Source organism: Gouania willdenowi, chromosome 16 (assembly GCF_900634775.1).
Source record: "Gouania willdenowi chromosome 16, fGouWil2.1, whole genome shotgun sequence".
NCBI classification, from domain to species: Eukaryota; Metazoa; Chordata; class Actinopteri; order Blenniiformes; family Gobiesocidae; genus Gouania; species Gouania willdenowi.
In genome coordinates, this window is record NC_041059.1 from 11,889,444 (window position 1) to 11,912,829 (window position 23,386).

The 23,386-nt window shown below is 38.5% G+C and overlaps 2 protein-coding genes across 4 annotated transcripts; one reads left to right on the forward strand and one right to left on the reverse strand.

Moving 5' to 3' along the window:
- The first annotated feature begins 506 nt into the window (after positions 1-506).
- LOC114477490 (CD27 antigen) lies at positions 507-4,244 on the forward strand. 2 transcript variants are annotated; one of them, XM_028469821.1, is made up of 7 exons: positions 507-558; positions 725-866; positions 928-1,053; positions 2,194-2,331; positions 2,979-3,017; positions 3,618-3,722; positions 3,804-4,244. In XM_028469821.1, the coding sequence occupies exons 1-7, from the start codon at positions 556-558 to the stop codon at positions 3,950-3,952; spliced, it is 702 nt and encodes a 233-aa protein (XP_028325622.1). In that variant the 5' UTR covers positions 507-555; the 3' UTR covers positions 3,953-4,244. The 2 variants fall into 2 exon arrangements, with proteins under 2 accessions (XP_028325622.1, XP_028325623.1); XM_028469822.1 differs by having other exon boundaries at positions 2,979-3,090; positions 3,804-3,935.
- Positions 4,245-4,520: 276 nt separating this feature from the next.
- Positions 4,521-22,546, reverse strand: iffo1b (intermediate filament family orphan 1b). 2 transcript variants are annotated; one of them, XM_028469769.1, is made up of 9 exons: positions 21,240-22,546; positions 13,733-13,793; positions 11,388-11,483; positions 11,111-11,251; positions 10,849-11,033; positions 10,571-10,697; positions 9,280-9,369; positions 8,876-9,006; positions 4,521-8,181 (listed from the first exon to the last, which is right to left on the reverse strand). In XM_028469769.1, exons 1-9 carry the CDS (start codon positions 22,232-22,234, stop codon positions 8,088-8,090), a joined length of 1,920 nt encoding a protein of 639 aa, XP_028325570.1. In that variant the 5' UTR covers positions 22,235-22,546; the 3' UTR covers positions 4,521-8,087. The 2 variants fall into 2 exon arrangements, with proteins under 2 accessions (XP_028325570.1, XP_028325569.1); XM_028469768.1 differs by having other exon boundaries at positions 9,280-9,372.
- Between the last annotated feature and the right edge of the window lie 840 nt (positions 22,547-23,386).

Here is a 23,386-nt window from a genome sequence, read left to right on the forward strand (position 1 = left end):
TCAACCAAAATACACACAAATAGAAATTATAGTAAACTAATAATTGATTAAAAAGAAATAAAAAAAATAATAAAACTACCTGTTTGCAAAATATTCAGGTATGAAAATATGTATGATTGATGTATGATTGGCAGACAAAATGTACCATTTATAAAATGTATATAAAAAATTTCATTTTCTATGAAAATAAATGGAAAAAGTCTTGTTTTTATAAACAGCTCACCTGTCTGGATTTGCCAAACATTAAATTCACAATGAAATGTCTGTCAACATGATGTCAGCAATGGGTAAAGTGAACTAAAGTATAATGTAAACAAATGTTTTTGTTTTTTTTTTACTAATAACCGATAAAATCCAAGTTAAGATATGCAAAATAATAGGCTTTATAATGAGCAGTGGGGGGGCCCCTGTTGAGGTTACGAAAAGTACCGGTCAGGTTTTCAAATTACTCATCATTGACATTTCACAAATAGACCTCAACACACAGGCTGTGCCCCAGTTATAGAGTAATACTGTCTCAGGTGACATCCCATCTCATCTCTTACTTCCTGGTTCATGGTAAGTCTAAAAACCTAAAAAAATTTACCATTTTCATAGGCTCTAATTAAGTTAAGTTATTTTTCTCTGGAACTTTTCTGCTGGATCTACACCCTAGTTTTATTAACTCGTTCATTTTCCTCTCTGCTCATCTTTATACACCCTCCTCTTCTTCTCATCCTTTCAGATGCAGCTGCTCTTTCATGTGTCTTTCTTTTTGCTGTGCTGCCTGTTGTTACTCTCCCCTGTGCTCTCACTTCAGTGCGGCGAGGAACAATACGCCTGGCCGTTTGAGAACTCTAAAAAATGCTGTGCCAAGTGTGCACCAGGTAAAGCCAATGACAGATGAACTGTTTTTTTCATTTCGCTAAGTAAATTGGTGTGTTTTAGGTACTTTCATGACCCAGGACCCAGATTACTCCTGCCACAATGAGTGTGAAGATTGCAACGGGGGTCGCTATATGGAAACCTACAATGTGAAGACACATTGTGATGTCTGTGACACCTGCAGTAACCGTGAGTAAAGTGAAAGCCTTTAGTCAGGTTGGAGGATATATACACACAGGGAAGTTAAAATGTATGATTTCATTCAAATATACATTACTTTTTCTTTCTTTTTTTTTTTGTATTTCAACTTCAGCCGGATACAGGGATTTTAAAATCTGAGAATCCTGTGTTGCATGTATGTGTGTTATTGAATGGGTTATAATGCAAACTACAGCCCAGTTCTCTTCACCAATATACAAATAGAACCTCTGTGTATCAGATAAATATGCTGGCAGAAGCAGATTTGTTTGTAAATCCATGTCAAGACCAGCAGTCTTGTGAAATTTTGTGGTAGCCCTCTGTTCCTGTGTGTGTGTGTTGAAACTGCCTGTGAGTAGCTACTCATCTCTATCTGTAGGCATTGAGTTATTAAAGCTTCCTATGTCAGGGAATTTCCAAATATATGCATCACGAGGAGATGACAACCGTCTGTGAACCAGCTCAGACATACTGTATGATGGCTTTCTGTTTTGAAGCTAAAGGCTCACATTAAAAAAGTAACAACATGAATATCTGGATCATAGTTTGAAACACTAAAATGAGATGTAAATTGGAAAAAGTGACTATCACACACAGGATGTGTCACGTGTGTTATTACTCAGGTCTAAAGCTGGAGGTGGGAATGAAAACATCTTCTGTTAAACCACATTTTCTACTACTGAAGTAAACATGAAAGTGAGTCTTGTTTGTTGATTCTTATCTGACTTTTTTTTTTTTTGTGGATTTGACTTTTTTTTTCGCAGTCAAACATACAAGCTGCAAAGAGTTTTTACATATATATATATAATATAATCTTTCCTTTTAACTTGTTCAAATTTAATTCAATTTCATTTCATTTAATTTCATTTCATTCATAATGATAGTAGCTGTTGGTCATTTAGTAGCTTATGTTTGACATTAGATCACAGTAAGCCATTAAGAACATTTTTGATTCACCACAGTAAAAAAAGTTGTGAGAATTAATAATTTGTGACTCACTTCTTTTTTCACTTCCTCGTTACACCTTCTTAAAGGCACTCGTTTGGCGAACGCGTAACATAAACAGAAAGAGAATGTGGATGATTCATGCTGATGCTTCTCATACAATGACTTTATATTTTTCCTTCTCAGCAAACATGGAACTTAAGAAAAACTGCAGTGTTACTGAAAACACGGTGTGTGGCTGTGAAGCAGGATACCGGTGCAAAGATCAGCCGTGCACAGTGTGTGTGAAGATACCAAGTAGTACCCCCCCTCCATCCACCACAGGTAAAACACAGATCATATACTGTACCTTATGAAGTATGTAACATCAGGATTACTACAGAAAAAAAATGCAGGACAGTGGTTTAATTTCAGACAGTTGAAAATAGTTCATATAAGCTCCAGTTTGTGTATATATTTACACATAAAAGTAGAAATAATTTGTTTTGCTGTGGGGTGGAGACAGTTCCTGAACCCTGTGACAAGGATCAATATGAGCCAATAAAATCAATGGGTTGATAGTTTGATGAACATAAGGGGAAGATGTAAGGATGACTCAACTATGAGGAAATACAAACTCTATTAGTGCATGGTTAGTGACACGTTATTGCTCTGACTCAGCTTTATAGTAATAACATTATTGGTGTCTAAGTTCAGGAATGCTGTTGCTTACTCACTGATTAGATTCCTGCTGTTTGGGTTTGGTTTATGTGAAATTGTGAGGTTATGAAAGCCTCATATTGATGGTAATTCGTTTATCAGTGACCTTTGATTCATTGAAGAGTTTCTGTCTATAGCTCGTAATTGTTCTAAAAATCTAAAAAGTTAATTTAGATTGATTTAATATGTGCAGAGTGGTTCACTGACTGTCTGCTAAACTTTTTCTTCCTGTCTTTCTGTTAACATTTGTTTTCTTTATTGTTTACCTTCAGCCTTTTCATCAGAGTCAGAACCAATCGGTGGAGGTCAAGGTAATATCCTACAACAGTGGTTCCCAAACAGGGGTACGTGTACCCCTAGGTGTACAGGAGCACATTGCAGGGGGTACGTGGAAAGATTTACCAATTCATTTAAAAAACAGAATTGGAAAATGTTCCCAGTTTTTTTTTTTATTATTATTACAAATTCACCACAAACTAACAGTAAAATTGCTGAAAAAAAATACTATTAATTCTTGTAATTTATTGAAACAGGATCAAGGCCATTTATCACACTTCTGACAATAGGAGACAAAAATTACATTTTACAAAGGAGACCATATTTACTTACTATTGAATTCATCATGTAAAAGTTAGATTGATATTTGTTTTAAAAAAAAAAAAAAATCCACTTTTAAATTACACTCATTGTTTTAAAGTCTTAGGGAACCAATGTTCAAAGAGCCCAATGTTCCACAAACGATAAAGCATATGAAATTAGGGAGAGGGTACTTAAGACATGAAGAGGGGGTACACATAATTTGACAAAAATGCAAAGGGGGTACACGGGACAAAAAAGATTGGGAACCACTATCTTACAACTTTATTTTTTTTAAGTGTTTAAATCGAAATCTTGTCTGCCACAATCCACAGACATGGTTTGGTTCCTGGTGATACCTGCGATGCTATGTGGAGGAATTATTGTGTTTGTCGCAACCAAAATAAAGCCCTGTCTGCACTGGATAAGAGGCAGTCATGGTTAGTGGGTTTTAAGGAAGCAAATACACAAGTCACTGTCTTCATAATCACCAAATTTGATCATTTCTTCTTGTTGTTTAGGCATTTTTCATGTTGAGAAACCTGTGCCACAAGCTCCGTCTAAGGAGGCAGAGGAAATGTCCTGGCCAGTCCAGGAAGTGTGTGAGGAAAGTCAATACCCCGATGAGATACGGATGGAACTTGAAGTACTTAAATTCAAGGAAGTTTGACTAATTAATTGAAGAGCTAATGAAAATGTTTCCTTCATTAATATGAATATGAACAAACAGCCTTTGGTGACAGAAAGAACCCATTAATAACTATGGAGCGAGGCCAACTGCTTCCTGGAAGTAAAGCTGTTTGATATCCGTGGTGCTCATTGAACATTAAAGTGTGAAGCCCTATGATGGGAATGTGTATAAACTAGTATTATTCACTCTTTTTTTTTTATTTACATTAAGGTATTGATTGTTTGGAATTATTTTTGCATTTTTTCAAAATAAAATCTACTTAAAACATCAACACTTGTCTTTGCATAACATGCTTCAAACACTCACGTATGTCAGGTTGTTGTTTGGGAGGGCACTTTAAAAACAATAGATGTCATTACGGTCTGTTTTGTTGCAGATTTCTCTGATTGAAGTTGTTTTTTTTGTACAAAAAACACTCCACAAACCCATTTTTTTTGTTCAGTTGCATCTTTATTGAGTCAATCTCTCTCGACACAACACACAGAAACTCTGCGGTGAAGCTTAGCTTGTTTTGATGCTGCATAGTCACACTTAAAGCTCTCTTCAGGATTGTTTTTGGACTCTGATGTGACACGAACTCAAATCAAACACAGTGAGGGAAGCTTTTCTCTCCTGTAAACACCGGAACATTCGTCCTTCGCTTCATAATCTAAAAGAGCCGTTTCAGTTGAAAGCTTTAATTTCAAGTCTACGGCTTCATACAATTGACTTTTTTTTTTTTTTTAATGAGTATATTCACAGCTATATGCACTTTATACATGTTACATCAAAGCCACTGCACAGCCTTTCTGCAAAGCGTTTGAATCTCAATCGTCTTGTTTCTAAATGTGACTTGTTCAATTCCTAACCAGGTACACTAAATAAGAAGACACACGCGAAGAATGTGTATGTGTATGTGAGTGTGTGTGTGTGTGTGTGTGTGTGTTGCAAAAACGCACCCTTTACAAACAATAACTCCAACACACAAGGAAACACACATACCAGGAAAGAGTAATCAGGCGTCTAGGCTGGAAATTCAAAGAATGTCTTTACGGGCAGGGCTCCTGCAGTAGTTAAGACACGCCCAGTTTAAATGATAAAATTTCCAAAGAACACACTGCTATGCTAACCACCTCCTCAGTACTCACTATACCTCTCTATACACAATTCTCTCAATTCAACCAATTTCTCATAGACTGCAGCATCTACAGTTGCTTTTATAGGGGGGGCAACAGTGATGGTTTGTGATGTAAGAAGACACCAAAACATCACAAACCACTATTCTCAGCCAATATCAATATTCAATTGTAATTGTTGGGTTTCAACTCATAGATAGCAGTCACTCTTATATATAGGGTGCTTTCACACCGGTTTAGTCGTAGATTCGGTCCGAATGGGTGGAGGACAGGTGAAAATTTCATCACCTTGCTTTGGCTCGGTTTGCGTTCGGAGCGGACCTTCTGATCCGCTCCAAACAGCCTCTGCTGCAGTTACATGAGCTAAAAGCTAGAAGGGGCCATTACTGGAGTAGAGACTTCTCTTGGCAGAAAAACTAAAGTCTCCATTTGTTCTTTCACAACATTCTAAAATGGATGAAAGCATGCGCTTAAGAGTGCACAGAAACTCCTGGTTCCTCCATTTGTTCTTTCACAACATTAAACAATGGCGCAGTAACAAATTGCCATGCTTTTGGTGGTTTTAAAGCCCTGTTTTGTGCCGTCGCCGGTTCTACTGACCGCCTACAGTACAACCCTGTGCGTTCTACCTCATTGCTGATACTTCCTGTTTTTAGTTAGCTCTGAGAGCGACTGTGTTCACGGCGCTCCTAATCACTCTTAGCTTCGATGGAAAAGCTCAGAGACCGACTAAACAATTGCTCTTGAGTTCACACCACCCAAACGAGGCGGAATATTGGAGCAAACAAGACCAACGGTCCATCGGTGTGAATGCACCCTTATACACAAAACATGCCAATTTGAAATACTTTGACTAAAATGTCAAGAGTTGGAGTAGGATCAACACCACTTCATACCAAATACATTTGTTTTTATAGGTTTTGGGGTTTAGTCACTCTTTAAAGAATAACTAAACCTAAAATCATTTGACGCGTCAACCAAAACCTGGAGTTTAGTTATCTTTTAAAAGTCTCAAGCACTCAACACTTTTCTGTTTGGGTCCGCCACTTTTACAATGGAGCAGATCACTGAGGCAGTGTCACATGACAACAAGCTTCACTCTTCACTCTTCTACCTATACTTGGAAACAGGACCCACTGGAAACAGTTGGCTGACTCACTGTCTGGCCCTGATCTATCAGTTGAGAATGTCGGCTCTAGATTTTTGCGGGGGTGATTGCTGTCAATTCCAGCTGATTGATCAGGAAAAGCAGGCTTTGTTTTGTGGCTGACACACAGAGACAGACATGCCTTTATGGTCGCAAGAATCTTTCTGTGAGTGCAAGTTTAAGTTTATATTTGGACTCAAATTGGACTGAAAGAAAAAGAAACCAAGTAGAACAAAGTATGATCCTGTACGATCATCATGTACAAGATAAAGATGATGTAATGATACATTTATATGTTGACATGTTTCTGCTTCTTTGTACAGTTTTGCATTGCTCTTTGTCTCAGTGTTCTCTCAAACAGGCTAAAAAATATGTAGACTTATTTACATCAAGCACCTTGGGAAATCCCCTCTGCAGTTTTACATTTCTCCTTATCTACAATAAGACAACATTCATCTTGTATTTGGCACAGAGTGGCTGATTATTCTATGGCCATCTTGTTGCTTTTTCTTGCAGAAACTCTGCTAAACCATGCACCTCTGCACACACGCCAAACCCACTCAATATAACATATTCTTCATAAAATAACTCTTATACGACTCTGCAACATCCAAGAAACAGTATGCTATTCGGGAACAGGATTTCATGCCTGTGATAACACAGAAAACATCCTTTTCTGCTGTTTATCAGCTGAGCCCAGGGAATAAAACCAACTTTGAGTGCCTATATTCTTCTTAAAATGTTTGATTCAATCAGGTTTTCTGCCATTTGAAGTCCTGTATTAGATGCGGACATCAAAAGGAGCACCAATTAGTTCTCAGTGGGCAGGGCTATGAGTTATTTTACAAATGAATGCAATTTACATGCAACATCACTGTGGGTCAAGCATAATTGCTATTGTGCAGGAAAATGGAGGTTTGTCACCAGATTTCAGGAAAGATCTGAAGACATGTTATTAGGCCACAAGATTAAAAGCCTTGAAGCACTCAGTGATTGGTTGGTTTAGACCACATGGGCTGTTATCATTCCCAACTTGTATTTATAAAACTCAAGCTAGCCAATAAACAGCTCCAGTTTTGGAGAGATTCTGACACTGTTGTCTCTCCTCACATTCAACTCTTGTCAAACTTCCCCCTTATTCTTATTTTTCATATTTCTAACATCAACTTTGAGAACAACTGTCCTCTGTGACCGTGTAGCCCACCCACAAACAGGAAGGAACCCCTCTAAGGAGATAATCAGTGTTATTCACTCAGTCTCAGAGTGTTTTTACTGCTGATGTTTCATTCACAGCTTGAACAAAAAAAGCCACTGTTTAATAATATTCCTATCAAAGCACACACAGTATTTTTAATCTTTTTTTTACATGGCTGCATTATTCTCTTTAGAGCCAGATGTGTTTCTAATATACAGATGTAAAGGAAACGATGAACACGACTGCATGGCAGTAAAACGCTGAGATATGACATCATATTAAACCTTATGTGAACACTAATATACAACTCTAAAAGTGCTGATAATTTATGGTATGTGGACTTCCTAAATTAGAGTTTCTGACACGCTCATGGCCTTAATGATAAAAGAGTTTGTCACTTTCCAGTCATCGTCTGTTTTGCAACTACTGAAAGTTCTTCAGCCTCTGATAGTTCCTGTTTGAATGAAAACTTTTCCTCTCAGACTGACTTGCCTGGATCACACTATTCAGTAATTATGTAACTAATATGGATGCTTACATTATGTAAACACAATAGAGCCACAGGGTTGGGTGTGTATTGTGTTGGTGTGATACTGTAGCTCAATGTAGATGAGGTCACATGACCAGGGCATCCTTTCAAGCTGAAGTGAGGGGGTGTCAAGATTTGGCAGAACTGGACGAGGAAGAAGATGCTGAAGATTTGTCGTTGTCTCTATCGTTGTCCTCAGAGGACGCAGACGAAGCAGAGTTACTGAGAGAAACACAAGGAGATACAGATACAGGTTACTTTTTCATCTTTGGCTTCATATTGGTTTTTAGATCACATATTTTGTTTAGTGTCTTTTATGAAATTATGAAAAAAGAAGGAATAAATATGTCATTTGCCAAAAAAAAAGGGTTTATAGCAGGTGAGACAAACTCATTTTAGTTCAAATATAAAGATTTTAGGCAGGAAAACCAGCAATTTCAACATTAATGTCCCCAAGTTTTCACTTCCACGTAAAAATAATATATAAAGTATGTAAGGCGTTGACAATACCCAAGCAATAACTGACAGATATCAGTCATTGTAGGATTCTCTCTGTTAATTTCATTGATTTTGTGACTAATCTTTATTTAATTTTGAAAATTATGAGAAATAATTTCAGGAAAATTGAGTCATTTGAACAATTTGAGATTTAAAATAACTGCAGTCATGTAATAAAAGCATGGGAAAATTGCGATCCTCCAATTATTGTGGAGTTTCATTGAATTCGTGTATTTAGAAAGGGTAATATATTTACAACTGAATTATTTGGTAATTAACACAATAATTCATGATTTTACTGTCTTTTTTTACTTTCTCCTGAGTGCCACATTAAATGGTCTAAACTTAAGAGCCGGATTTGGCCCCCGTGCCTTGAGTTTGACACGTGGTTTATAGATTTGTGTGTGAGGTCAGGTACTTCTCTCCACTCTGTGTGATGAGTCTCCTGCAGGTCTCCATCTGAACATCAAGGCCTCTCTTCATCGAGCACATCTCCATGTACTCGTGCAGATGGCGGTTCATGTCGCTTTTGGCTGTGGCCAATTCCAGCTGTGGAATAAACATAAATATCACTCAACAAATTCATTAAATCATTGAATTCATTCCATATGAGCAGTGACTGCAACTGTATTTACTCCTGCGTAACTTTGCACGAGTTACACAGGATGCCATAACTCCTAATATTCTGCAAAATTAAACATGTTGCAGTTTTATAATTAATCGAATAAACTTCATTATGAAAGATGTAAGACTGCTAGCATGTCCATAACAACTGAAAAGTGGATTACGAGCATGAAAACATGAACCATATGTGAGTCTCACCTCGATCTGATCAATGGTCTCCTGGTACTCCTTCTCCCGGGACTTGAATAGACATTCAGTGTCATTGATAACTTTCTCCAGACAGTCCTCCTGCTGAAAAAATAAAAGTCATTGAGACTAAGTAATGAGTAATAAAATACAAGAGCTCACAGTTCTATGTGCAGCTTCTGATATCATGAAACAGCTGCACAATTTTTTAGAAACAAAAGTAAAAATCTGATGAAGATAGATGGTGTTATGTTCCCATCCGTTCAACAAACGTGTGTGTGCGTGCGCGTGCGTGCGTGTGTGTGCTCAGTGTTTTGTCCTGAAATGCCTTCTCTCTCTAACAGAGACAACAGAAGGTCATCAGACGGGATTCAAGATGGACCAAGAAATCTTCAATTTCATCTTCACTCAGAACATCAGAGCGTTTTTGAACTATTAAATATCAACTATGAAACCGATCCTCTTGTGACAAATGGAAAAAAAAAATGTAAAGAAAACAACAATCACAACTAAACTGACAGGAAAAAAAAAGCCATCTGCTCATTACGACGCAAGCATTTTAAGATAATAAATAACCATGTTATTTATTAAACAGGCTCTTAATATCATGTTACAAATGACTTTGTGTGACAAGATGACTTGAGCTACAGTGACTGAGAGAAAACCAGCTGAGATTAAAAAAAGACTAAAATAAAACAAATCAAATAAATAGCTACTTACTTCATATTTTTAATGTGCGTGAACACATGAATTTATTCCAGCACTCAGTCAGTGATATCATTTTAAGGAGGAAAAGTTCACAGGACACTATTGGCCCCTATATTATGTGTGTGGAGTTTGCATGTTCTCTTGGAACAAGTATGTTTTAAAAGTTTCGAGAAAGTCAGTTTTTTTAATTTTTTTATTATTTAATTGATTTATTTATTTATTTTGAGCAATTTAAAAACAAACAGAAGAAGCTTTAGTAGTATGTGTTCATACATTTTTCTATTTGTAGCCTACATGGCCAATGAATGACATGATATATATTTATATATATACACTACTCAAAAGGGTGTAATAATAATAATACATTCAATTTAAAAGTGTCTTTCAGGTCACCCAAGGACACTGTACAGAACAAGATAAAAACAGATGAAAATACAAGTAGGAGAAAAAGAAAAAAGTGGAATGAAGTAGCACTTATCATCTGCCACCATTCACACACTATTAGAAGAGAGTTACTTCTGACAGAAAGGTTTGCATGAACTGGTCAAAAACATGGACGTTAGGTTGATTTTTGACTTGTGTGGGTGTGACCGACCTCTCCTGGTGGGTGCGCGGGATCTGGAGGCAGAGTGCATCCTGGGAAGTCCTCCCAAAGCAGAAGTGTCTCCTCTGTTTCCTCCCAGGCCAGACTGTCACAGTCATCCTCAAACTCACATTCACGCCTGAGACGCACACACACATACACGTGCACACACACGCGCACACATACACACACACACACATGCACACACACACACACACACAAACTGAAAGTATTAAGTACGTAGCCAGGCTCAAGGACTCTTTAATAATCATCAAAGTCAGGGCACTCACAAATGGCTCAGCATCCTCTGCATCTCCTCATTGATCTGATTGGCCGATGAGCCACACTGCTCCTCTTCCTTGGCCACGCCCCCATCGCTCTCAGAGACGCTGGCAGGCTCTTCACACTCACTGCTGTTATAGGACAGCGGCGTGTGCTTGCGACGGCAGTTCAGAGACGATTGGTTGCTCGGTACCTGCAGTAATATTTTCACGGCGCTCAGTCTGTGAAGCTCAAACATAAAAACTGAAGAAAACACAGATCAGACGGTACCTGATACATCTGGATCACATCTTCACAATTCCTCTGCTGGGCTACATCACAAAGACGAGCGGTGATGTCGATCCTACGGCAGATGTCCATGTCCACCTTCATGGCTTTCTCCTGGATTTTACTGTCCAACTCAGACAAGTTCTACAGAAAAAAACAGAAATGGTGACGTCATTGTCTTTGCAGACAGCGTGTGTCACGCTCATGCCATGTCATTAAGATAAAAGACAAAGGGAAACAAACAACATATTGAGTGTAATTGAAATCATTCTCAGCTCACATTACTCATGAGGCCTTTGAAGAGAACCAGCTCTGCCTTCAGCTGCTGAACTCTGAGGGCCAACTCATCCTGACAGCCTTCACTCTCCTGCAGATCCTGCATGTATTAAACACACACACACACACACACGCACATGTAAGCATAAATCCCAAACACACACTCACATGGTGCCACAGCTCTGCTTTTACCGGAAAGCACCGGCTACATTATGCAAGCAGAGGTCATCAAAAGAATAAAAGCTTTTCTGGGCAAACAAACATCACCATCAGCGCTCACAAAGCATTTAACTGCATCATGGCCTTCTTCATCTTCTCCCTGATGACTTATTAATACGTGCGGGAATAATGGGAAGGATGTTTTGTGCTTTGAATGGTGCTGTGCTTTCCTGTGGTTTCTGTGGCGCTGTTTGCTCAGCTCAGCTTCTTTAATCCAACTGCATTTTTGATTGTGATCAGTTTTTCATCAACTCATCAATAAAGAAGGATCACTGCTGTCGTGATATGATTAACCTAACGACTTCTTTGGTTTGTGATCCAGGTAAGGAGCAACTTCTCAGCCTAAAACATTAGCAGGGAAGTGAATCTTTGTAGAACACAACAATACTGTTACAGGTGTTTCGTGATAGCGTGAACTTATTTTATAAACGCTTTGCTCACTGAACCAAAAAGATGTTTTTTTTTTTCTTTTTTTTTCGAAACCTTTTCTGCTTTTTCACTAAAATGTGCAGGTACGTCTTCACAGAAATGTTGTCACTGTTTGTTGAAGGAACCAATATATTGTTTACTGGAATATTGCACTATAATGATGTCACTGGTAAGAAAGAACCTATTTTTTGTTTACAGAAAGCACTATTAGAGATACTTATTCGTTTACATTGGTATGTTGACACTTATTTGCACAAATGTTGCACTCAAATATTGTCACAGTTCATAGGACACTTTTTAAATTTATTGTCATTCAAAGATATGAAATAAAAATTTTATTTTTTTCACTTAAACTTTTTTTTTCTTGTTATGTCATAGATTATCGCAGATTGATTTCTGACCAATATATCGATATGCGCAGTATCGTTATATTATGAGATAATCGTTATTGTGAGCTTTGTATCGTATCGTGAGGTACCCAGAGGTTCCCACCCCTACTGCTTTTTATTTATATTTCTTTAAAAAGAGAAATGTAAAGCTCAAAATAGGAATCAGACATCTTTTCAAGTTCAAGTTCAAGCTGAAAAGTTGAAAAAGTTCAAAGAAACCACATTGGAATATTTGTGAAAAAATACACCAGTATGCACCAGAGACAGCAACAACAAACACCAAAATAGACAAAATAAATGAACACAGTAGAAGTTCAAAGGGAAACATTCGACACTCTGACGTGAGGTGATAAAAACACACATATAGCCTACTTAAAACAATACAACAATAAAAGTGCAAGAACAGCCTTCAAAGTGCTTTGTTCAGCCTGATAACAGCTTGTGGGAAGAACCAACGATATCTTCCACCGGAGGGAAGGAGCTGAAACATGGCTTTACCAGGGTGTCCAGTACCAGAAGAGTCATTGATTTACTGCAATCATAAAGAGCAGCTCACAGCTCACAGTCCTTTTTGCAGAGCGGACCACCTTGTTCATTGATAACATCTGAATGTTCATTTTGTGACTTACACAATAGAATATAGATTTCAGTGCAACTTTAAAATGCAGTGAAGCAAACATAAAACAAGCGCAATAAAGAATATCAAATATAAAATAATAAAATTGTACAGTTGTACAACAGTAGCATTGTTTTTGCTTGTATTTAAGGGTTTTGGCTCAGTGAGTAAAGCATTTTAAAAATGAACATTGGGAGCCTGAGGGTTCAGTGTCTCACACAGGGTAACAAACTCCAAATGTCTAAATCAGAAGACGAGCCCTCCTGTCCCACAGCTGATCACCACATTGTTGTGTTTCTGCTTGAAAGCTCCCTGGTGTTTGTCTCTGGTTTTCGAATTACCCAATGTGTCCTTTTCATTTGAGCACAAGTGTTTTCCTAATGGTTACCACAGGATTGGCTTTTAGAGTGAGGTACCCTTAGTGTGAAATATTGTCTCGTGTTCAGGAGTTAAAGTTTAACAGAAGGTACGGTCATGCTATGTTTGAAGTATGGCTACACATTAATGAGTTAACGTTTGGTCACATTAGATGGATAAATTACATGCACACACCCTTACACATGTTTTGGGATGCCGCCACAGTTTTTACTAAATGCTACACTGTATCAATGAGTGATGTGTGGATCTGCTTTGCCTGCATTATATGATGAATGAACCAGCATGAACCACACAGCTCCATAACAACAAATATGTTACCTCTTGTAGGTCTGCAATCTTCTGCTGCAGGTCCATCCTCATCGTATATTCCTCTTCCCATCTAAACAGCACACAGATAAGATAATATGTAGTTCATCAGAGGCGGTTCAAATCTGATCAAATTTTAGACTAAAAAAAATAGCAGCTGTTAGCGTTTAAAGGCAGATTTCAAATGGATGTAAAAAAAAAGAAAAAGTGCAGTTATTAAGACAACAAACTGAAAATAAACAAATTGCACATAGACAGCATGAAGATGTTGGTTATTTGTTTCTGGCAATGATTTACTGGCTCCATAAGTGAGAAACTGATGGGTTTTTTTTTGTTTTTGCATCGACTCCAATTGTACAAATGAGAGCAAAATTCAAAATGCTGTAGAAAAAAAAAAAAAAAAAAAAAAATTTAAATCTGTCATTGAGATAAAATTCAGATATTTTCCAAACATCTACCATGATGCCAAAACGTTTTTTTTTTTTTTTTTTTAAATTAACATTAAGAATGTGTTTAGCAAGAATTTTCAAGTGTATGTTTACAAAACCCTTACCAATCGAACACGTTCATGCACAGTAGGCTCAAATTCACCTGCCACTGTCCGTTTACAACTTAAGTTCACTTCTTTAACCATCATGCCAACACAGCCCCTATAATCCTTAAAACATACCTTTTAAATTGACTTTAATCTTGTCTCTTTGCTTAGTTTGACATCTTTATTTCATAAAAGTGTGAAAAATGTGCAAGAACCTACTAGATGTTTTACTCTTAGTGTACTCTTAGTCATGTAATTTTGCAACGCCATATGTGCATGCATCATTGCTCAGCAAATAAAGATGTAAAAATATCAGCATGTGAGTGACATCACAAACATCCAGCATCATCAGCAGTGTGTGCTAAAGCTGCATCTGCTCTTCTTACTGGAGCAGCAGCAATCACAGAGAGAAAAGAGTGCAAACTGGGCATTTAGGGAACTGAAACACACCGTTTTAAAAGTCCAGCTTGTGTAAAGGCATTTGATTTGTAATCAGGGTGAGTGGGACGTTTCACTTGGGTCGGCAGTCATTTTTCAACAATAAATCATTAAACGCTGGACAGCCTTAATTAACTAAATCGAACATAATGTAAATAAACCTGTGACATAACTCCAAAACAAACAAAAAAATGCTCATTGACAAAAAAAAAAAAATGATTTCTCAATACACAAGTTTTCAGTCTAACTGAAGGCTTGTAGATCTAAAATGAAATTATAAACTCCTTCCTGTCTGATGTTTTGTGTGCATTCAAACCAATTGCTCATGAATTACACCTTTAATACACTTAAGAGCCAATGCACAGATGTGTGGCTTCAAGCCCAGAGGAAATTCAACCCCTGCAGTCTAGAGACTCACAGAGAAATGCTGCTGAAAATGCAAAACGCTGCGACACAAACCCACCGTAAGGGACTAATAAATCACAAAAGAACTGAGTCATGAGTCAAGGAGTTGATACTGTCTGTGTGGAGGCTTGTGTGTGATTAGCAGGAGGAGAGCGTGCACAAAAGTGAGGCGTGCCTCCTCCTGCAGGTCGAGCCCACGTACAGCAGTCACAGCTCCCAATGATGGTGCATTGCAGATATGGGTTGAAAGAGGTGATAGGAAGGGTGCTGCGCAGCAGAGCAGAGGAGAGGAGCGACATGAAACGAGAGAGGAAATGTCTGGGACTGTGTCACGTTTACAGAGAAGGGAAGTTTTGAGGTGGAGAATGTGAAGGGCTGACTGAGCAGTGGAGAGGTAGAGATAAACAGGATGAAAGGGGGATTGAAGGATAAAAGAAACGTCCTTGAGCTAAGACACGGGTTAGAAATGGAAAGTTGAAAATTCATAAGCCCCATGAGCTTCCCTTTTCATTGGTGTTAGTAATATAAAGGATACATTCACAAATACAATATTGCGATAAAAACAAAAAAAAAAAAACATGTAAAAGACAGCAACCTAGATCAGTGCTTCTCAAGAACCTTCTTTCTCTGACTTTTGAATGCGAGTACCCCTTTATGTCCGACAACAACATTTTGCTCAGAATTCTGTGTGAAAACCACTATAGAAAATAATGACGTAATGAATGCGTGATAGCACACTTCTTAAAGAATCTTATTTTGTAAATAAGAGGAATGAAACAGTATTTATTTTTTTCTATAGTTTTTATCATTTACAGTCATCGCCCTCCTTATATGGGACCAAGGCTGACCTTTGCATTTTCAGTTCAAGTTCTAATCTAAATACCGGTAAATTCTATCATCATTTTGTCTGTTTTTTTGTGTCATTTTGTGTGTTTTTGGTGTCATTTGGTGTATTTTGTTTGTGTTTGTCTGTTCTTTTTAGTATACAGTATATTTTTCTCTTATTTTGTGTGTATTTGTGTGTTGTTGGTATTATTTCACTTTCACTGTGTATGTTTTTGGTGTCGTTTGGTTGTTTCTTATGTCGATTTGAATGTTTCTCTGTTGTTTTGTGTATTTTGTAGTGATCTTGTGTTTCCTCTTATTTAGTGTGTGTTTGTTGTCATTTTGTATGTTGCTGGTAATGTTAAGTAAGTATCTTTCTCTCTTAGGGGGTATGCTACAAAGCTAGATTACGTCTTATCGCACTAACTTCCAGGATTTAATCAGTGTGTGCTGTCCTACGAAGCTTGCTAACGTCTTACAAAGCCAAATAACCATGGTAACTTAGGCTGAACGACTAACCTGATCAGGACCAGGTTTTGTTCTGGCTAGGATTTTAGCCTGACCAATCAGTTCTCTTAGAAAACGACCCGCCCATTGTTAGAAGATCCTGGTTGGTGCAGATCTGACAGCTGCGTTTAGGGAAGAAAGATTAATGATGGATAAATGCAATCCTTTCATTTACTGATGACAGCCTTTAGGAAAGATATAGATTTATATCTGATGGACTGACCAACAGTCAGCTGATGAAGCTTGTGTCTCCGTATGAGCGGATGGGTGAGATAGTGAGACTGACAGCATCAGCAGGAACATACCACAGTGAAACAATGTGCTCTCATCCCAGTGTGTGTGATAAATAGAGGTCTACCTGAATAGAAACACGTGTGTGCTGTAATAAAGTTTAACTGATCAGAGCGCTGTGCGTTTATCATCTAATGGTGTTCTTTCATTCCTGCCTTTTCTGTGACAACAGTGCTGTTTTTTTATCTGAATTATGGATTTTAATTATTCATGATTTTGAACTTAAACAACACCTAAACTGGTCGGAACCAGGTTATGAAGTGGGTCAGATCTGAGCAAGTATAAAAGCTCCGCCTCCTAACCAATCCCCCCTAGCGTGTGCTGCACTAACACTGTTGCTCTTCACTGTCATCATGGTTTTTAATACATTATATTTGTTCAAGATCATAAGCTGTTCCTCCATTGTAAAAAAGGTCATTCTGCCAGGTTTCTCCATTGTAGTGATTGGTCAGACACTGCAATCTCCACCCCTTTTATGGGAACGCGCATGTAGCAGGCTGAAATCACTTGGCTTAAATTAGCGTGTTGTTATCGACCTTTGTAGGACAGCTCCTCTCTGACAGGGAATGTTTGGTTAGATGAAGTCCGCTAATGTAGATAAATCCAGGATATAATTATCTAGCTTCGTAGCATACGTCCTTAGTGTGTGTGTTTTTGGTGTCATTTCATGTATTTTGTTGTTGTTTGTCTGTTCTTTTTATTATTCAGTATATTTTTTTCGTATTTTGCATGTTTTTTGTCGTTTTGTGAATTGCTGGTAATATTGTCTGTCTCGAGTACCCCCTGCCGTGCCATTGCATACCCCATGGATACACATACCCCTATTTGAGAAACACTGACCTAGATGACTTTGACTCTCTGTTTTTGCTCAATCTGACAGCGACATATGAGGATTTTCAACACCCAGCAGCACATCACACACCTGGACTAAACCTTCTCAGTAGAGCGGACAGTAAACCAGCTCTCCTTATGTTTCCATTTACAAAGAAAGTCTCTGTCTGATCCTCCAACAGAGTCACAAAGACTCCACTATACTGCGGCTGCGGTCCACTGAAGAACGCATGGCTGCTCAAACAAACACAATCTGAGAGGAATTCAATGATGATGCCTAGTGATGAGCACTCAGCTCAGATCAAACAGAAGCACAGACGTCACTAGTTGGAGATGCAACACGTTGAACAACCCTTGATCTACTTTTTAATCTCTAGGTATCAGTGCAGGTGCTTGACTGAATGCAGAGGTGAGATTGATGCACATAAATGAAATGGATTCTAATATTAGATTTGCTGACTGTTAAATGTTCATGAATGTTTCATCTATAAGTTCAGTCTGTGAATGTGTAACCTGCTGAAATCCACCTGCATTGGCTGTTAATGTAGAGCCACATTTATTTTTTCTCAGCTCAGAGATTAGTAACACACAAAATAAGTGCGTGTTCTTGGATGAATCACCGGTATTACGTCATAGGCCACTGCATTGCTCTGCTGCTTGGTGAGTGAGGGATGGTGACTTATATCATAAATCCTGATAACACTTCCCTAGTGATAGATACAATATGAGTCTAAACAGATATCAAAGGTACCATATCATGCTATTTTTCACTCATCCATGTGTTCTGCTGCTAGTATTCAAAGCTAATGTGTACAGTTTGTCATTAAATAATTGACAATGACACTTAACCCATTTTTCCAATTAAAATTATTATTATTATTATATTTGGTCCGCAGGAGAAAGCAAAAATGAAAGAAAACATGAATCATTATGCTAGTTAAACTTATTGTTTTTGTTTTTCTGGTGCTTATATCGCATGATTGCAGTCATTTTTAATGTTAAACTGTTGAAAAAAATGAAATTTATAACAAAATCCTTCAATTTTCTTCAAATTATTAAATAATACTTCCCTTAATTAAATAGAAATTGGTCACAAAATCAAAGAAATGTATTATTTAGCATGCATTTTATATTTGGCGGTAAGGCTCTGTTCTGGGACCTCTCTGCCCTTTAGCTATATGGAAAGCCCGAAGCGAAGGAAGCACCCATTCGCTTTTCCATGAGCTACATGGAGAGGCATAAGCAGAGAGAGTGGTCAGCAGAGCCCCCTGGAACAAAAGCACAGACGTTTAGATGGCAACAAAAGACAGTGTTTAATTAGATAGAAGAAGAGAAGCAGGGGAGGGGGTGGGTTGCGAGGCGTTAGCAGACGAAGCGTGCCGAAGTAGGCTTGTTGCCGTGGTTTAAATGAAGCGCTGAGACCAACTCTAACCAATGGGAAGCAAATAACATGATCAGCTGGATGATTAACTGATTAGGGGATGGATGGTGTCAGTTGTTAACAGCTACTGACAGGTAAAGGTGTTGGACTAGCTTGACTTCCGTGCCTGCCTGAACTAATGCGATGCTCAATTTTATGTATACGTAGAAGTCCAAACTAGACACAATGTTGAAATTACTAATTTTCCCGCATAAAATCTGTGGCCCCCTTGAGATCAAGCTCCTCCGTATTTGGCCCCTGAACTAACACCCCTGGTCTATGTGCTATTATAAAATATCTGAAAAGTCTTCAATGTGAAAATCAGAAACAAAGTTTTCAATTAATCTGTTTTTATTTACGTAAATTATTATTTTTGTGCTTGATTTGTTGAAATGTATACCTTTTTTCCCATATACTGAACAGACGTGTGTTTTGTAAGTCTACTAAACTATTCCAGTAACTACATGGCATGGAAACCCTGTTTCTGTATTTTTCTCATCATATAAACTCTATGCCTGACTTAAACAGTGCAATGGTGCGTGTTGAGTCAAACATGACTCACAGTCTGAGCGTTGCACGCTGCTGCTGAGCCATGACCTTCATTCTTCTTTTAATTTAGCTCCTGACGTGTTAATATTTCTGTGTATATATTTGTAGCTGCAGCACCTGCTTCTGTGGTTACAGCCTGAAGTGAAAACAAGGCCAAGGGGATGGATGGAGAGGCTTTTCGCTGACTTTGCATTCCTGCTGGAGACAACTGGTCTGCAGCTGTTTTTCTATGTTCTTTTTCCAGCTCAGCTGAGTTCTCCACAGTGGAGCATCAGACACATTCAGGAGGAAAACAGGACTCCACAATAACACAGGCACAGACTGTGAGGGGTGTAACTTAAGCAGGGTTTGGGTCAATTACATTTTTCACTTACAAATCCGTCTTCAATTATCCATGTTCAAGTACAACTTAACTATGATCAGAGTGAGCGGAATATTTTAAAATTGCAACGAATATTTTTACCTGAAAGTCAATTAAAAGTATGTTCTCAATTACTAAAGTTCAATTACAATTAATCACAATTACTGAGCCTGAAATAAATACCGTAATAAAAGTTATCCTTCCTCGAGTGTTAGCTTTCTGTTAGCATCTCTTATGATAACGGGTCCTAATTCAGCTGTAAAATACACTCATAACAAATATTTATCAACTAATTTATTTTCCTATCTATTCTCCTCTAATAAATAACCCTATAAAACTTAATCTTCCTCTTGTGTTTGCTATGTGTTAGCTCTCTTATGATAATGGGTCAGTTTTGAACCATGTCTTAAATCAGATATAAAATACACTAGATAATATTATCTATCATCCAATTTGCTTTTTATATCTTGGTTACCTCGTTAGACTTCCTTATCCATGAAAATATCGGTATCAATATTTTCGGTGTGCGCGTCTGAGCCTTTTTAGTGTCAGTAGGCCCCTTAATTTCATTTTTTTTTTTTTTTGAAATAATAAAATGATCCTCAAGAGAACTGTTGATATGAAACACATTTTAATAACTGTTAACTATGTGTAAGCTATAGAACTGTAATGAGGTTCCCCAAAGTTGCATTTAATTAAATAGTAAATGACAATTCTTATAGAATTTTCATGCCAGGGTTGGGATCAATTTTGATTCTCATTGTGTAATTGATAATTAATTACAATTATTATTGTGATTGTAAAAATCTGTTGCCGTTGCAATCATAATTGAATTGTAATTGAGTTCAGATAATTAACTATGTAATTGTAATTGGCATAAAAATTCTATAAAATCTGTCAATTATAATTTAATGCAAAACTCGGCATGAAAAACAAATTAGATGGCAGCTAATGTTTTTTGTGTATTTTGTATTTTTATTGTAAGGCACAAGAGGAAGTTTTTATTGGGTAATTTATTTGAGACTCGGTAATTGTAATTGAACTTCAGTAATTGCGAACATAATTGGAACTGACTTCCAGGGGATACAACAATTATCATAATTTAATTGTAATTGGGGAAAATGCTGGTCAATGTAATAAAAACTGAACTGTAATTGAACATGGATAATTGAAAATGTAATTGGAACAGAAAAATGTATTTGAACCCAACCCTGGTTCATGCCAATTACAATTTCAAAGTCAATTATCTGAACTCAATTACTATTTAATTTATGATTACAACAGCAACAGATTTTTCCAATTACAATTACAATTGTAATTGACTCCAACCCTGAATGACTGTCACTGCTTCATTTACCTGCGTTTGTATTCATCTCTCTCCCTCTTCACCTTGGCCAGGAAATTATAGAGGGCCCTGATCTCTGGGGTGATGGTGTCGATCTGGACCCCCACCCCATCAGGGTGCATCCAGGACACCCCTGGGCTGGTTAGACGCTCAGCAGCACCATGGGGGCCAAACCTGCGGCTGTGGTTGTAGGACCAGATGGTACCAGGGAGGAACCGGGATGCAGGTTGGGTGGAGGTGGAAGTAGAGGTGGAAGTGGAGGGGCTGTTTTGGAAATGTTTGGCACCAGATCCAGGAGAGTCCACACTGGGAGAGGACAGGCTGATGGTGATGGCTGGGTGGGATGATGAGGAGGAGGAGGAGGATGAAAAGGAGGTTTCAGGAGGACAGGCTGAGGGTGGAGGAGCTGTGAGCAGGGTGGTGGGTCTCCTGGCCGAGTTGTTGGTGTTGTGGAAGGGCAGGGATCCAGGCTTGAGCCCTGAGCTGGTCTGCACCCCTGCCTCCTGGGTGTGTGTCTGTGAGGCCTGGTCCTTGCTGCAGCATCCTCCCTGACAGCCCTGGTTCGCATCCAGCGCCTGTTGCAGCTGCTTCTCCAGAACCTTGTTCCTTCGCTCCAGTTCGTGCACTTTGGCCAAAAAGCAGCGGAAACGCAGATTGAGGGTTTTCAGGACGCTGATGTTGGATCCCAGGTCGTTTCTGAGCGCCATGGCGGCGGGTGGATGCGGCACTGCGCGGGGATGGAGGGGGTGGATGCTGTTGGGGCTGCTGTGGTGGTGGTGGAGGAAGGTGGAGAAGATCTGATCAGGCCCAGGCCCGGACTGCTCCCCCAGCACAAAGGACGCAGAGTCCGGGTCGACGAAGCCGGGATGTGGAAGAAGCCCAGAGGGGGAGTCCGGGTGTCCAGGCTGGGCCGGGCTCTGCGGGGGGAGCTGGTGGAGCTGCGCGGTGCCCCCCAACAATGGATTCATGCTATGGTAAGGAAAACTAAAGCGCTGCAGATCTGGCATGAACACGGACGATAAATGTCTCCTAAAGACAGAATAAGAAGAAGAAATCACGTTGGATCCCAATGGAGGCCTGCGTCCTACAGACGGTCCACCTGCTTATATAAGAGCCTCTAAATAAAAGTCTTATCCCTGCAGCTCAGAGAGACTAAAGCCGGTCAGTGACGGACTGACGGACACGAGAGGAAAGATCATCGTTAAAAAAAAACACACACAAAACACGAGCTGAGCCTCCAGTGAGAAAGAAATGAGAGCAACTGACGCAGAGGATGAACGGGCAGCACTAGTCGTTAAGTGTCGGTGTTTCTATGAAGTTCACAACAGACTGTGACCGCAGAAAAGGACTACCGTAAATACACGAATACAGGCGCACCAACAACGCAGAGCTCATTCACTGCAGAGCGAAGACACGCGGTCAGGAGGAGAATGGATCCTGTAGTCCAACACACAACAGGAAGTGAGTCACAATTATATTTATCAACAGATATAGTATTTCAGAAAACAAAATTCTGACAGTTTATATATGCAAATGTACAGAAAGGAAGGTTTGTTTTTACATTGAGTCCTACGCAAAAGAGCAAAAATATTACAAAACTGGACTACACTGTGCATAAAGAGCTGAAATACTGCTAAAATTTGGATAACCAATCATTGAAATATCTTGTATTATCTTTGATATAACAAGAAATTTAAAGGCGGCAATTATTTCATTGCATTTATTTTTTTCCTCCCACATTTTACACATCTCATTGGTAAACCAGTAAACCTTGGCACTCATGTTCCAGCTAAACTGACCACATCATTTACTTGGTTAGGTAAAAGATCTGTTTTACAAATGTGTTTTTTTTTTTTTTGGCAATAGTTTGCAATGCTTTTTGCTTTTAGGGAGTATAGAAAAAAGTTGTACAATGGCCTGCTTTTCATAGAATGTGCATGGCCCAAAACATTAACACTTCCCTTATTGGAGTACCGTATTTTTCGGACTATAAGGCGCACTTAAAATCCTTTAATTTTCTCAAAAATCGACAGTGCGCCTTATAATCAGGTGCGCCTTATGTATGAAATGAATGTCAAAATGCTTAAGTACAATTTTGGTAAACTATGAAGCTGCACTGCTTGATGGATTTTAGGTGCTTTAATGCTACCGTAGTCAGG